We start from the raw sequence: 14,903 nt of genomic DNA, 5'->3' as shown, positions 1-14,903 counted from the left end.
ATAAGTACATACCTATCTACTGATACTTTACTTTAAATGTAAATGGTCTGGGCGCCTGGGTGGCTCAGTCGGTTAAGCGTCTGCCTTCGGCTCAGGTCATGATCCCAGGGTCCTGGGATCAAGCCACATATTGGACTCCCTGCTCAGTGGGGAGTCTGCTTCTCCCTCTCCCTCTCCCTCTGTGTGCTTGCCCTCGCTCACTCTCTCTCAAATAATAAATCTTAAAAAAAAAAAAAAAATTTAAATGTAAATGGTCTGAATCCTCCCGTCAAAAGAGATAGGGTGACTGGATGGTAAAATAGCAAGGCCTATTTATATGCTCCCTACGAGAGACTCACTTCAGACCTAAAGATACTGACTGAAAAGAAAGGGATGGAAAAAGACATGCAAATAGAAGCAAACAAACTGGGTAGTACTTATATCAGACAAAGTAGACTTTAAAACAAAGACTGTAACGAGACAAAAAAAGGCATTACGTAATGATAAAGAGATCAACAAAAGGATATTACAATTGTAGATATTTATGCACCCAACAAAGGAGGACCTAAATATATGAAGCAAATATTAACAGACATAAAGAGAAAAATTGACAGTAATACAATAATAGTAGGGAACTTTAACAGTACACTTATATCAATGGAGAGATCTTCCACACAGAAAAAAAAGGAAACAGTGGCTTATGAGCAACCCATTAGAATACATGGACTTAACAGATAAATAGAGAACATTTCATCCAAAAACAGCAGAATATATATTGTCAAGTACACATGGGACATTCTCCAGGATAGATCACATGTTAGGCCACAGAACAAGTCTCAATGAACTTAAGAAGACTGAAATCATGTCAAGCATCTTTCCAACCACAATGCTATAAAACTAGAAGTCATTACAAGGGAACAATTGGGAAAAAACACAAATATGTGGAGGCTGAACAACATACTAAACAACCCAATGCATCAATGAAGAAATCACAGAGGAAAAACCTGGAGACAAATGAAAATGGAAGCACAGGTTCAAATTCTTTTGAATGCAGCAAAAGCAGTACTAAGAGGGAAGTTTATCGTGATAGAGGCCTACCTCAAGAAACAAGAAAAATCTCAGATAATCTAACTTTACACCTACAAGAACTAGAAAAAGAACAAATCCCAAAGTTAGTGGAAGAAAGGAAATAATAAAGATCAGAGTAGAAATAAACAAAATAGAGTCTAAGAAAAATAGAAAAGAGCAATGAAACCAAGATCTAGTTGTTTGAAAACATAAGCAAAATTGATAAACCTTTAACCAGACACATCAGGAAAAAAGAGAGGGCTCAAATAAATAAAATCAGAAATGAAAGAGAAGTAACAACCAACACTACAGAAATACAAAGGATTATGAAAAGCTTTATGCCAGGATTTCAACAACCTAGAAGAAATGGATAAATTCCTAGAAATAAACACTATTCCAGGACTGAATCAGGAAGAAACAGAAAATCTGAACAGACCGATTACTAGTAACAAAGTTGAATCCAGAATCAAAAAACTCTTAACAAACCAAAGTCCAGGACCAGATGGCTCCACAGGTGAATTCTGCCAAACATTTAAAGAAGAGTTAGTATCCTTCTCAAACTATTCCAAAAAATAAGAGGAAGGAAAACTTCCAAATTTATTCTACAGGGCCATCATTACCCTGATAAACAAAACCAGACAAAGACACTACAAAAAAAAGAAAATTACAGGCCAGTATCCCAAATGAACATAGATGCAAAAAATCTTCAACAAAATATTAGCAAATGCAATTCAACAATACACTCATTCGCCACAATCAAGTGGGATTTATTCCAGGGATGCAAGGATGGTTTAATATCTACAAATCAATCAGCATGATACACCACATTAACAATGTGATGCAGAAAAAGCATTTGACAAAACTCAACATCTCTTCATGATAAAAACTCAACAAAGTGGGTTTGTAGGGAACATACCTCAACAAAATAAAGGCCATATATGACAGACCGGTAGCTAGCATTATAATCATTGGTGAAAAACTGAAAGCTTTTCCTCTAAGATCAGGAGCAAGACAAGGATGCCCACTTTTGCCATTTTTATTCAACATTTATTCAACTGGTAGTTCCTAGCTGCAACAATCAGACAAGAAAAAGGAAAGTATCCAAATTGATAAAGAAAGAGTAAAACTGTCACTATTTGCAGATGACATGATACTATATATAGAAAACCCTGAAGATTCCACCAAAAAAAACTATTAGAACTAATAAATGAATTCAGTGAAGTTGAATTTTATTATATATACAAAATTAATATGCAGTAGTCTGTTGCATTTCTATACACTAACAACAGTGTAGGAGAAGAGAAATTAAGAGAACAATCCCATTCATAGTTGCATCAAAGAAAACTAAAATACCTGTGAATAAATTTAACCAAGGAGGAAAAAATACCTGTACTCTGAAAACTATAAGACATTGATGAAAGAAATTGAAGACAACATAAACAAATGGAAAGATATACCATGCTCATGAATTGGAAGAATTGAAACTGTTAACTGTCTATACTACCAAAGCAATCAATTACATTGAGATTCAATGTAGTCCCTACCAAAATACCAATGGTATTTTTCACAGAACTAGAATAAGCCTAAAATTTGCATGGAACCCAAAAGACCCCAAATAGCCAAAGCAACCTTGAGAAAGGACAAAGCTGGAAGTATCACAATCCCAGATTTCAAGATATGGTACTGGCACAAAAATAGACACATAGACCAATGAAACAGAATAGAGTGCCCATCAATTAATTTACAACAAAGGCAAGAATATACAATGGAGAAAAAAAAAAACAGTCTCTTCAATAAATTGAGAATATTAGACTGCTACAGGCAAAAGAATGAAACTGGACCATTTATATCATACACAAAAATAAGCTCAAAATGGATTAAAGACCTATATGTAAGACCTGAAACCATAAAACTCTTAAAACACAGGCAGTCATCTCTTGGACATTGGCCTTAGGGACATTTTTCTAGATATGTCTCCTCAGGCAAGGAAAACAAAAGCAATTATCAAACTAAAAAGCTTTTGCACAGCAAGGAAATCATCAACGAAACAAACAGGCAACTACTGAATGGGAGAAGATATTCACAAACGATATATCTGATAAGAGATTAATATTTTAAATATATAAAGAACTCATACAACTCAACACCAAAAAAACCCCCAAATAATCCAATTTTTAAATGGGCAGAGGACCTGAATAGACATTTTTCCAGCAAAGACCTGCAGATGGCGACACATGAAAAGATGCTCAGTATCACTCATCATGAGGGAAATGTCAATCTCAAAACTACAATGAGATATCACCTCACACCAGTCAGAGTGGCTAGTATCAAAAAGACAAATAAAAATTTTAAACTTAATTAAAAAAAAGACAAGGAATAACAAGTATTGATGAGGATATGGAGAAAAAGGGAATCCTTGTGTACTGTTTGTGGGAATTTAAATTTGTGTAGCTGCTATGGAAAACAGTATGGAAGTTCCTAAAAAATTAGAAATCCCACACAGTCCAGTAATTCCACTGCTGGGTATTTACCCAAAGAAAATGAAAACACTAGCTTGAAAAGATACATGCATGCCTGTGTTTATTGCAGCATTATTTACAATAACCAAAACACGGAAGCAACCTAAGTGTCCATTGATGAATGAATAAAGAAGATGTGGGGTGTGTGTGCACGCAATGGAATATTATTCAGCCATAATGAAGAATGAAATCTTGCCATTCTTAACAGCATGGATGAACCTAGACAGTATTATGCTAAGTGAAATAAGAGAGATAATATACCATATGATTTCACTTACATGTGGAATCAAAAAAACACAAACACAACAAAACAGATGCAAACTAATAAATGCAGAGAACAAACTAATGGTCACTGGGGTGGGAAGAGATGAGCAAAATAGGTGAAGGGGATTAAGCAGTACAGACTTCCAGTTATAAAATAGGTAAGTCACAGGGATGAAAGGTACAGCATAGGGTATATAGTCAATATTATAATAACTCTGTACGGTGACATAGTAACTACATTGTGGTGAGCATTGTATAATGTATAAAATTGTTGAATCACTCTGCAGTACACCTGAAACTAATATAACATTGTATGTCAACTATACTTCAATTTAAAAAGTTTATAACATGTCAAATATGAAATATGGCAATTATTACCCAAAAAAAGGGAAAAAAGAAAAAATCTATTAAAAATTTTCTCACAAAAGATAGAAGCTTTTGTGTGCTTCTATCTATTTATGCTATTTTGGAGAAATAGAGAATCAAACATTTTTGCCTTCAGCTAAAATAGAGAATTATTAGTTTCATTTATAGAGATTTATTTAGTTAGAAAAAATTTTGCAGTTTTGCTTTACACTGCAGTGTTTTGTTTTGTTTTGTTTTGTTTTGTTTTTAACAGCTAAAATTAGTGTGGAAATCACAAGCCATCCTTTGCAGTCTAACTTCCTCTTTAAATTCTGGTTTCCAAATACTTCTAATAAAAAGATTTGTAAGTTTAAGTACCAAATGCAATTGTGCAGATATAAGAAAACCATTGGAGATTTTTCATTAAAAGAAAAAAATGTAGGTCCCCTATTGATTACCTTAGATACTACTTAAATAACGAAGAAGGTGCTAGTATTTAATAATAGATTAAAGTGTTAATACAAATAGTCCACTTTCCTAAAAACATTTGTAGTTAAAAAGGATAGATGAAGTTTTTTAAATGTGTCAGGTGGGAATGTTTTCTAACACTTAAGTGAGACCAAAATTCTATTAAGTAGGATGGATCCCCAGATTAAAACAATCATTCGATAAAATGTTTCCCAAGTATGAAGTGTAAAATCATTTTATATGGTAAAAAATCAAAATTTTAACTTTTTTTTTTTTTTTAAGATTTTATTTATTTGACAGAGAGACACAGTGAGAGAGGGAACACAAGCAGGAGGAGTGGGAGAGGGAGAAGCAGGCTTCCCGCCGAGCAGGGTGCCTGATGCAGGGCTCAATCCCAGGACCCTGGGACCACAACCCAAGCCGAAGGCAGACGCTTAACAACTGAGCCACCCAGGCGCCCCTTTAACTATTTATTTTAATGTGGTTTAAGAAATATTACCTAGTATTGTCAGATCCTCGATTTTTCAAATATTTTAACTTACATAAGCCTTAGATATTTTTAAATTACTCAATTTAAAGAAAATTTATTACTCAATTATATTACCCAATTAAAGAAAGTATTTGTTCTATAAATAGCATTCTCAAGTTGCTCTTGAATGTGGCAAAAAGTGTCATGATGCCTAAAAATTGTGACCAATGCCTAAAGTTGATAGTTTTGCAATAAAGTGTTCCTTAAGACTAATCAGTAAATAAGATGCTGCTAAAGGGGGGCAGAACCGACTGGGTGGCTCTGTCGGTTAAGCGTCTGCCTTCAGTTCAGGTCGTTGATTTCCGGGTCCTGGGATCGAGCACCAAGAGCCCCAAGTTGGGCTTCCTGCTCAACGGGGAGTCTCCTTCTCTCTCTCCCACCCCCCCAGTTGTGTGCACATGCACACGTGCTCTTTCTCTCAAATAAAATCTTCAAAATATATATTTTAAAAAATAAAGAGGGCAGAATACCAAACATCACTTAATTATTTTAGATTTGTTATAAAAGCTTGATTTCCTCTATTTTGCCTACTAGATACAGTAAGTTTATCTTTTAAATTATCAGAAAAGATACCATTTAGTTACCAACTCAGTAGAGTAGGTGGAATTTGCAAATTAGTATACAGTGTTTTAACATAGTTTGAATCTTTATATTGTAAACCTTGACAAGAGAGCTCCAACAATGCATGCTCCTTTTACTTTAAGCCTCCCCAAACTAATTTGTAGGAATATTATCCTAAATTTCTAATGGGATCCCCCCTCAAAAAAAAGTAGTTTCATAAATGTAATTTCATCTTAGACACAGCCTTGAAGGAATGTAATTATTCCTTATATTTAATATACATTAATCCTTTCAAACACTCTAGAACATTGGCCTCTTAAGGCTGCAGTGGCTTCACTTTATAGGAGAGTTTAGACCTGAAGGGTATGTGGGTTTATCTAAGATCACAGAACAGAGAAGTCATGAGTGAGCAGCAGAGCCAGCTCCGGAACTCCATTCTCTCAGCCCTCAATCTAGTGTTCTTTCTAAGTGTTCTGTAATAAATACGGTTTTAAAATAAACTGAGAAATAAAGAGTGGTAGAATCTTTACACTGATTTGCTTCTCCAAATCTATTGTTGATATATAGTTAAGGTTTTTAGAAATTAGCTCATCTTTCTATTTTTATTTGTGGTGTTCACGGCTTACATTTTTAGCAAACAGGGAACATTTGACAAAAATGTCCATTCCTGGTAGAAAACAGAAATATAAGTACTTCTTCAGTGGGGAACGCAAATCTAAGTTTAATGAGACACAGGCTCACTGTCAGTATGGCGGTAGGACACCTTTCCACAGTCCTGCGGTGACATTACGGGAATCTTTGCTGTTGGGTCCCCTATGAATTGATTTCCCTTTTCTCCTGTTCTCAACTGGAGAAAATGACGCTCTGTTCCCCCTAAAGGAGACAGTGAGGTGACGCCATCGTGTCCGTGTTGGTGTTCCCCAGCAGAGAAGCACCGGCTTGCTAGAGGTGGGGGGACCCGAGCGCGCGTGTCATTTGGTTAACAGGCTGCTCCGTGCTGTGCAGTCCAGATGGTGCTTCACATTGCCAGTCATTTATGACTTTGCCATTTTTTTTTTGCTTCTAAGACAATTCGTTTGCTTCCTTACAGATCAAAGGTCCACCGTCAAAACACCAAAGACTCAAGACACAGAAGATGATGAGGGGGCTCAGTGGAATTGTACCGCCTGTACTTTTTTGAACCATCCAGCCTTAATCCGCTGTGAACAGTGTGAGATGCCAAGGCATTTCTGAGCCAAAAGGCCCTGTAGCTCTAAAACCACATTGGAAGTTCAAGAAATGAGTCTGTCATCAGGGGAAAAGTTTCACTGCTACATAGGATTTTGTCAAATTGAAGGTGTGACGAGATGGTGTTGTGCTAATGTTAAATGTCAGCCCACAGAGCTAATGATACCTCAGTCTAATGTCATGGGCAGTTGAAATTCATCACATGAAAGGGAATCTGCTGAGAGACCCGGTTGCCTGCTGCCTAACCACGTACAGTGTTACCAGTAGCCCGTTGTGGATAACTCTCAATATACTAATGCCTAGGTGTGCCCAGGACCTTTTCCCCCTCATGTCACTACTGAATTTTGACAGGAGGAAGGAATAGAACGATGGCTTTTTTTTTTAAAGCTTTCGGTGAAACACTACAAACATGAAGAAAAGGAACAAGATGTAACTATTTAAAAACTGTTTGCTGCCGCATGGTGCCAATGGATAGGGGAAGAACTTCATGAATCTGTGGTACTCGTGGCCTCGTCTTTGTCTTCCCTGAAACGTCTCCACTCTGTGAAGCCAGCATGTGGGGTGTAAAGATGACAAGGAAAGCAGCATGCATTGTCTGTACAAACGTGCAGTGAGATATCCCAAAGCTTTTCCTACTGTACAGATCTCTCGAGTCTGCTTTCAGTGATTTCTTTTCTTTATTATTTTCTTATATTTCTATATGTATAGTGTAATAGTCTTTTGTTAACTAATTTTCTTTTCTCCTTTTAGTGATTAAGCACGATCATGTCCCTTTTTAAGCCTTACCTGAAAGAAGCAATGCCTTAAAATAAAAAAGCATTAATGAAATGAAACTGTGCACAAAATAACTTTCCTCTACTTACGCTGTACTCTGCCCTCATGAGTGCCGATGTTCTGTGAAGACGTGGGGATGCTGCACACTGACTTGCAGGAAATGTACTACAAGACTTGCGTCTCTCTAAGTCACACTATATCTGCCGACTTCAGCAGTGGGTCGCACAGCACGCTGATCTTCCACAGGGAAGCTTAAAACGAAAGGTATTTTTAACCCACTGACAGAGGAACAAGGTTAAGCTTGCTTCATCTGCCTGGTGTCCCACAGAACTGTCACAAGAGATTACTATGGGGAAAGTACAGTTTTCAAAACCAGCCACAGCAGCAGAACCTACAGCCCTGGTGTGGGGAGAAGCGTAAATGCTTTACTGTCGGGGCAGTCCATTTCTAAACCTGACTTGGTGGCAGTATCATGTGTATTTATAAAACGAGGCTAGTCATATTTAGGACAACTGAAGGAAAGCTGGAAAAAAGAAAAACAAGCAAACTTGAACACTGAAGCAACCTCAAGCATCTCTTTATTTTGATGATATATTTTTATAAGGAAAATAAATATTCAGATGATCGGGAATGTATATAACTAAATGAAATCAAGAAAAAGAAATAACAGTATGCATTTAAAAAACAGAATTATGAAATTATATATCAGTGCTTAGAATGGGGCTAAGGGAAGTGCTGAAATATAGCAAAAGGTAGGAGATAATGTTGACTGTCACCCATTGTAAATGTCTGCAAATGGATATTTTTTAAATAAGCAGGATTATTACAGGTGATCTATATGAATGTCAAAGCCTTGACTTCTAGGCTTTGCATCTTGTATATGGGAAGAAATATGACAATCCTAGTTAATTAGACCATAGACCCAAAGCCCTTACATTTGATGCATTTTGTTTTAAAACTAGGCCTTGTTTTTCAGCTTCATCTGCAGTTCTATGTGAAGATTGATAAATCAGTTTTTACTTGTTTTATTAATAAAACGTAATTTGGATATCTTGAGTTGATGGTTTTGTGATTTAGCTGGGTAAACTATCTTTGTAACAGATAAGTTATTTATAAAAATTAAAAAACTTATATTCTAATGTGGATTTTGTGACTTGTTTTTAAAGTTTGTGGGATAGAAGACAATTTATACCCCAGCAGCACATTTGATAGCTAATTGAAATCAGAGAAAACTCATTCTTCTCTAGAGTCTTCTCGTGACATCATGGCATTCAGCTGCATTTCTTGGATTATTTTTCTCAGTTCCCCCAAGCTTTTTAACTAATGAAAGAGAGCGACCGTGTTTCAAACTGAGCCAAAAATGATGAATGTTGCTTTTTCATAGTTACTGCTTTTCCTTTAGTTTCTTTTGGGGGTTTTAAAGTTTACCTCGTTGAAAACAGGATATCTTGGGCCATTTGGCCTGGGGAGTCATTCAGTTAAGATCTGTTTTATTCCATGTGTAGGTGCTGGGGATCTCAGTGGTGCTTCTCTTGGAGAGACCCTTTATATTAAGAATTTTCAAAAAACATCACTCAGCTTTTCTGAGATTGAAAACGGCAAAGTAGCATTCACTGATTTCTTTAACTGTGGAAAGCCCTGCCTTGCCTCCGTTGGTCTTTTAAACTTAGTGGGACAGAAATATTCTTTGCCAAGGAATATGAGGCTGGTGGTCTGGAAACCACCTTCAGGAATTATTGCACTAAAATAGAATTACAGGTACGAAGAACCTCAGAACGATTAGACTTCTGTTTCTCATCACTAATTATCCTTGGGTGCTGACATTCTCTATATTTAAAGGTGAGGTGGGCAATTAGCAGTTCATGTAACCTGGACTTCTCAGGAAAACTTTTATATTAACAGAACAGTGGCCAGTATTGCTATTATAACTAATACGTCCTACAAAGATGCATGTTGTATTGCAGATTTTTGTGGGAAATACGAAAATTAATTTTTCTTTTAAAATTTCCACTTTTTTAAATGACTGATCTAGATCAATCTGTAGCCTAATATTAATTGACTTTATATTAGAGAATTGAAATTGTGCAGAAAATCAAATCCATGGACAGTCAAAACCGTATTAGCTGTTAGCTTCAAACGTATTTCAATTGAAGCGTTATAAATAGCAGACTTCACTGACATTTCATCAATTACCTCTATCCCAGCTGAATGTTGATGGGACAGTCCAGTGAGCGTTGATGGGACCGTCCAGTGAGCAATGATGGGTTTAAGAAGTGAGTGGTGTAAGGTGTAATAATGTCCAGTCCATGAGTAATTGAAGTCGGCTGAATTGCCTTAGAAAAGACTGTTGGATCTGTAGTGGCACCAAGGGCCATTCCAGATTTAGTATCTTCATGCTGGGTATTAGCATAGTTTCCCTTACAATATTACAAAATACTTACATTTCTCTGACAAATGAACATATTTTTGGCTCCAGTTTTTAGAAGCTACAATTATTATAGCCATATTATTTGAAGATGAAATGGTTTAGGGCTGCATTTTAATTTTTATTACTTCCATCTGAAAATAAGGCAACTTGAGAGAAAAGACTTTTAAAGAAAACAGAATTTTGTAGCTTTATATTTGTTAAAGTGGGATTCCCCCACCCTACCCCAGTGTGTTTTGGTAGTTTTGTTTTGTTTTTTGTTTTAAGGGAGTGTAATCATACAAAAATGCTTGGTAATGCATTGTCTTTGCAACTATAAATTTTTTCCTATATTATATGTTCAAAAATAGAACTGCCATGTTACATTATAATAGTTCACTGACTTGCCTAGTTATTTAGAAAGTTTGTGAAAGCACTTGCATTTTTTTAATTAATTTTTTAAATTCCAGTGGAGTTAACATATGGTGTTATATTAGTTTCAGATGTATAATACAGTGATTCATCAATTCTATACTCAATGTGTTTGCATTTTTAACACCCTGGCACCTTGTTCCCTAGATAGACCACTCAAATCGTTAAGAATCAGGACAGTTGAAGTCCAATTCGGGCATCTCCCTAGATTTACCCTGTAACCCTAGATTAGTTCTTTGCTTTTATTTCTCGGCCTTGTTAAATGAAGATAATTATATTAATTATGTTCAACCCGCCTCACTGTGGCACTGAATGTGAAACTAGCTGAGCCAACCCCTTCTCACTAGGAATTTTATTGTCCTTAAACTGGGTTATGTTTTTGAATGAATGGGCTTTGATGCATTTTTCTCAACAGTATCAGTAAATGAAACGGTAAGTTTGCAATTATTTCTCTGAATTGGGCTAGGGACATCTCAGTGGATCAGAATTTGGTATTTCAGTCACTGCGATTAAATCCTTGCCTTTTAATGTCAAAAGGTTAGTTGCTTTGCAAAGATTATAAAATTATCAAAGGCTGACCTGAAGATCAGGTGTGTTTATATTTCTGTTGTATGTCCAGCTATCTAAAGAATGTACATTTTATGATGGAGTATAACAAATTATTTCTCCAGGAAAATAAATAATTTCTTCAAAGACACCTCTCAAATTTTTTTTTAATCTCCCAATTGAAGCAGAGGGATATGGGAGAATATTTTTTCCTGAGAAAACTGGTCAAGAGGGGCACCTGGGTGGCTCAGTCGGTTAAGCATCTGCCTTCGGCTCAGGTCATGATCTCCAGGTCCTGGGATCGAGCCCCCCATTGGGCTCCCTGCTCAGCGGGGAGCCTGCTTCTCCCTCTCTCACTCCCCCTGCTTGTGTTCCTCTCTTCACTGTGTCTCTCTCTGTTAAATAAAATCTTAAAAAAAAAAAAAAAATGGTCAAGAGAAGAAGGAAAAAAGAAAATTAAATGCAAACAGTGTAATAACCCTCTCCTCCCCTTTAGCAAGAAAGGTGAGAAGGCAGCCTTCTTACTAAAGGAGTAATAGCAGAGACCAAGACTTCCTGTGTGATGCACACCATGAAACAAGTGTACATTTTATACAATTCGGCTTGGAGCCTAATGATGACTACCTTTTTGGCTTTTAATAGAATTATTTCACAAGCCCACATGCTGAAGAACCAGATACGTATCACAGAACAGTCTAGACATTCTTAGAAGGCCACTAACCTAAGCAACCAAGCTCTACTAGGCGACTGAATGAGAAGCAAGCCGTGCAACCTCATTGCAGTGAATAATAGGTATTCTTTGTTAAGATCGTGAAGTATCCCAAAGTATATTTAATATCAAATGGCAAGAACATACAGCTAAGTTTCTGAACCTTGCCACTTGTATTTCTCTCTCCACCACAACCTCTCTCTCCTGCCGTTCATAACCATTAATAACCTACAGTTAAATGCAATGGGTTCACATTACATGAAACAAATGGCCCCCACATTCTAAGGCAAGTGAAATAAAGAATAAGGAGGACTCGCTGAAAACTTTAGACCAACTGTCATTTTTTTTTCTCTGAGCATCTGTGCTGTGGAATCTACATTTGCTGCAGTGCGGAGATCTTGAGACCCCCTTGGAGTTGTACAAGGCTCTCATTTTCATAGCATTTTGACAGACTCATCCATCCACAAGTAAAAGGATTTTGTTACTGTAATGAGTCTCACTGATTCCTCGTTCTCAGTTTTCTACAGGCATGACGCTGAGAAAGAAATGCCCTGTCATTCTCAAAAAGTGCAGTTTAGTAACATTTCGGCCTCGTCTTCTCTAGACAGAATAACTACTTCCAGCCGTTCCTCGTTCCTCATACACGTTCACATAGCGGCGAGCCTCCTCTAACCATGTTTTATGAATTACGGTGGGACGTGGGACCTTTGGCATCCTGATGCACGTAGGGAGCGGGCTTCATACTTGTCTCCTGGCACTTGCACGTCCCGTGCTTTCGCGGATGTGTTGGGGGCACACGGGAGGTTTCCTACCGTAGTACTCAGCACAGCACCCTGCGTGCGCATGTCAGAGTGATTCCACGGAACCTCGCTGACCTTGGGACGATGCTCTCCAGTCACTCCCTCTGCTCTTTGCTCTTGTTGTCTATTTTCAACCCATCAGTGCTTGTATCTCCTGACTGTTGACTTTACATTGTTTTTATAGAACAATTTTTTGTAATGGTTCTATAAAAACTTAAATTAACGTAAACTTTTATTAACCTTAATTTCTCTTTCAGTGTTAACAATCCATCCTAAATCAGTCCTTCTCTACGTATCTGGGCATTTTTTCCAGTAGGTTTGTCCCTCACTCACCAGAGGGCTGAGCAGAATGGCCGTGCTGATTCTCGCCTCAGGACCAACCGTGGTTCACGCCCGTGGGGTCAGGACATCTCGGCACACCGTTGAGTGGCCAAGACCGCATTTTCCTAGCCACACACAAGTAACTACCTCACATTCCACTTCTCGGTTTCTCCCACAATCAAATTGATCTGACGGGACCTGCTGCTTCAGCAGATAAATCGGATGCTCTGCATCTTAGATACGACAACACGCGCTTGCTGCATGAGGCACGCTCCGCAGTGCTTCACAGATGTGAGCTCGTGGGATCCTCAGAAGAGCCCAAGTGGTGGATGTCACGGTATCCCCATTCCACAGACAAGGGCCTGAGGCAGAGGAGGGTAAGTGACTTGCCCAGGGTCACACAGCGGGTAAGACGCGGGACCAGAAGTCCACATCGGGCAGTCTCACTCCGGTCCTGCTTCCAACGAAATTGATGTTTATTCCTACTTATTCCAACGTGGCTACAGTGAGTGATGAGTTCTCAGTCTCTGGAATCGTCTTCCTATTTTAGGAGACACTCTACCTTTCTCCCTCCTTTGCCAGTCTTCCTAATCTTACTCGGACGGGGGAGGCCAAGGTCTCCCTCCGTGTTCACCTCCGTGCAGCCCGCTCCCAACGTGGACGCGGCATGCACCAGACGCACAGTAAGTTTTAAGTTCACCTTATACATTCAGCGACCTGGGGTAACTTCATTTTTCTGTTACTTCCCTCAAACGCTTCTCAGGAGCGCATTCCTGCCACCGGCCAGGTGGCCTGTCACACAAGGGAGGGAAAGCCGCCACCTTGGAGCTTACCAAGGGGAAACAGGTGCACACGCACGGTCAGTCCTCACTGTTCTCGGATTCTGTGGCTTGTGAATTCGCCTGCTCGCTAGAGCCGTTCGTGGACGTGGGCGGGGCGGGCAACATCCGGGGCCTGCCCCTCGCGTTCCGGGCTGACGTCAGACCACGTGCCAACGCTCCGCCTTCCTGCTTCAGCTTTTCCGGCTGTGAACAAGGGTCCGTGTTTACGGTCTAGTCAGTGCCGCGCTTTCCGCATCGGTGTGCTGCTTGTGGGCGGTTTGGCTGTTGAAAACGGTCCCCAAGCCCCGCGCCGAGGTGCTGTGTAGTGCTCCCAAGGGCGAGCCCGCTGCCATGTGTCTTCCGGGGAACATGCGCTTTGTTCAGCCCTAGTCCTAGTGTCGTGGCCTGTGAGTCCAGTGTTGGTGAATCAATAATCTTTTTTAAACAGAAACACATATAAAGCAAGGTCATGTATCGACTGGCTGATGAGAACGTGACCAGAGGCTGTGGGAACCTCACCCTCTACTTGCCCTGGGAGCAGTGGTTTAGGACTTGCTCATCCAGTTGTTTTGATAGAACCATTTTTTCTAATGTTTGAGATTAAACTTTAGTTTCTCTCTCAGTGTGAACAATCCATCCTGAATCAATCCTTCTCTACCTATCGGGGCATTTTTCACTGTGATGACTTCACAGGACTTTATAGGGCGTATGGAACATAAGGCAAGGGCTGAACACAGAGGGTCAAAGCTCCGTGGAGTGACAGATGACTTCCAATGGTTGAGTCCAGGACGATTCATAAAAGGGAGGCATTTGAGAGGGGTCTCAAATGGCGGGTGAGAATCGATAGAGGGGGAAAGATGCTCCACAGGGCAGAAAACCGTCTGAGCCCTGGCAGAGCCCAGAAACCACAGGGGCCCCACAGAGATCCGCAGGCTCACTTGGCTGAAAGGGGAGTACAGGAGGGAAGGGTCATTTGAACCATTCCGTGAAGCAAGAGTAAGGGTATGCTTGATTTGATAAGTAAAAAGAGCCATGAAAATAATTTGAGTAACTGGCCCAAGAGAAATGAAAATGTAAGTCCATGAAGTTGATAGCGGCTGTATTCCTAGTAGCCAAACAGTGGAGACAACCCACAT

The 14,903-nt window shown here is 39.0% G+C and overlaps 1 protein-coding gene across 3 annotated transcripts in view; it reads left to right on the top strand.

The window, feature by feature from the left end:
* Positions 1-11,258, top strand: part of TAB2 (TGF-beta activated kinase 1 (MAP3K7) binding protein 2) — a 70,012-nt gene extending 58,754 nt beyond the window's left edge. For all 3 annotated transcript variants that reach the window (XM_032407684.1, XM_032407685.1, XM_032407686.1), the window contains one exon: positions 6,824-11,258. In XM_032407684.1, coding sequence (XP_032263575.1) covers positions 6,824-6,966 — 143 coding nt within the window. In that variant the 3' untranslated portion in view covers positions 6,967-11,258. The remainder of the gene's footprint in view (positions 1-6,823) is intronic.
* The last annotated feature ends 3,645 nt before the right edge of the window (positions 11,259-14,903 follow it).

Source organism: Phoca vitulina, unplaced genomic scaffold (genome assembly GCF_004348235.1).
Source record: "Phoca vitulina isolate PV1807 unplaced genomic scaffold, GSC_HSeal_1.0 scaffold9, whole genome shotgun sequence".
NCBI lineage: Eukaryota > Metazoa > Chordata > Mammalia > Carnivora > Phocidae > Phoca > Phoca vitulina.
Note: the sequence above shows the minus strand (reverse complement) of the source record. Positions and strands in the feature narration are given on the sequence as shown.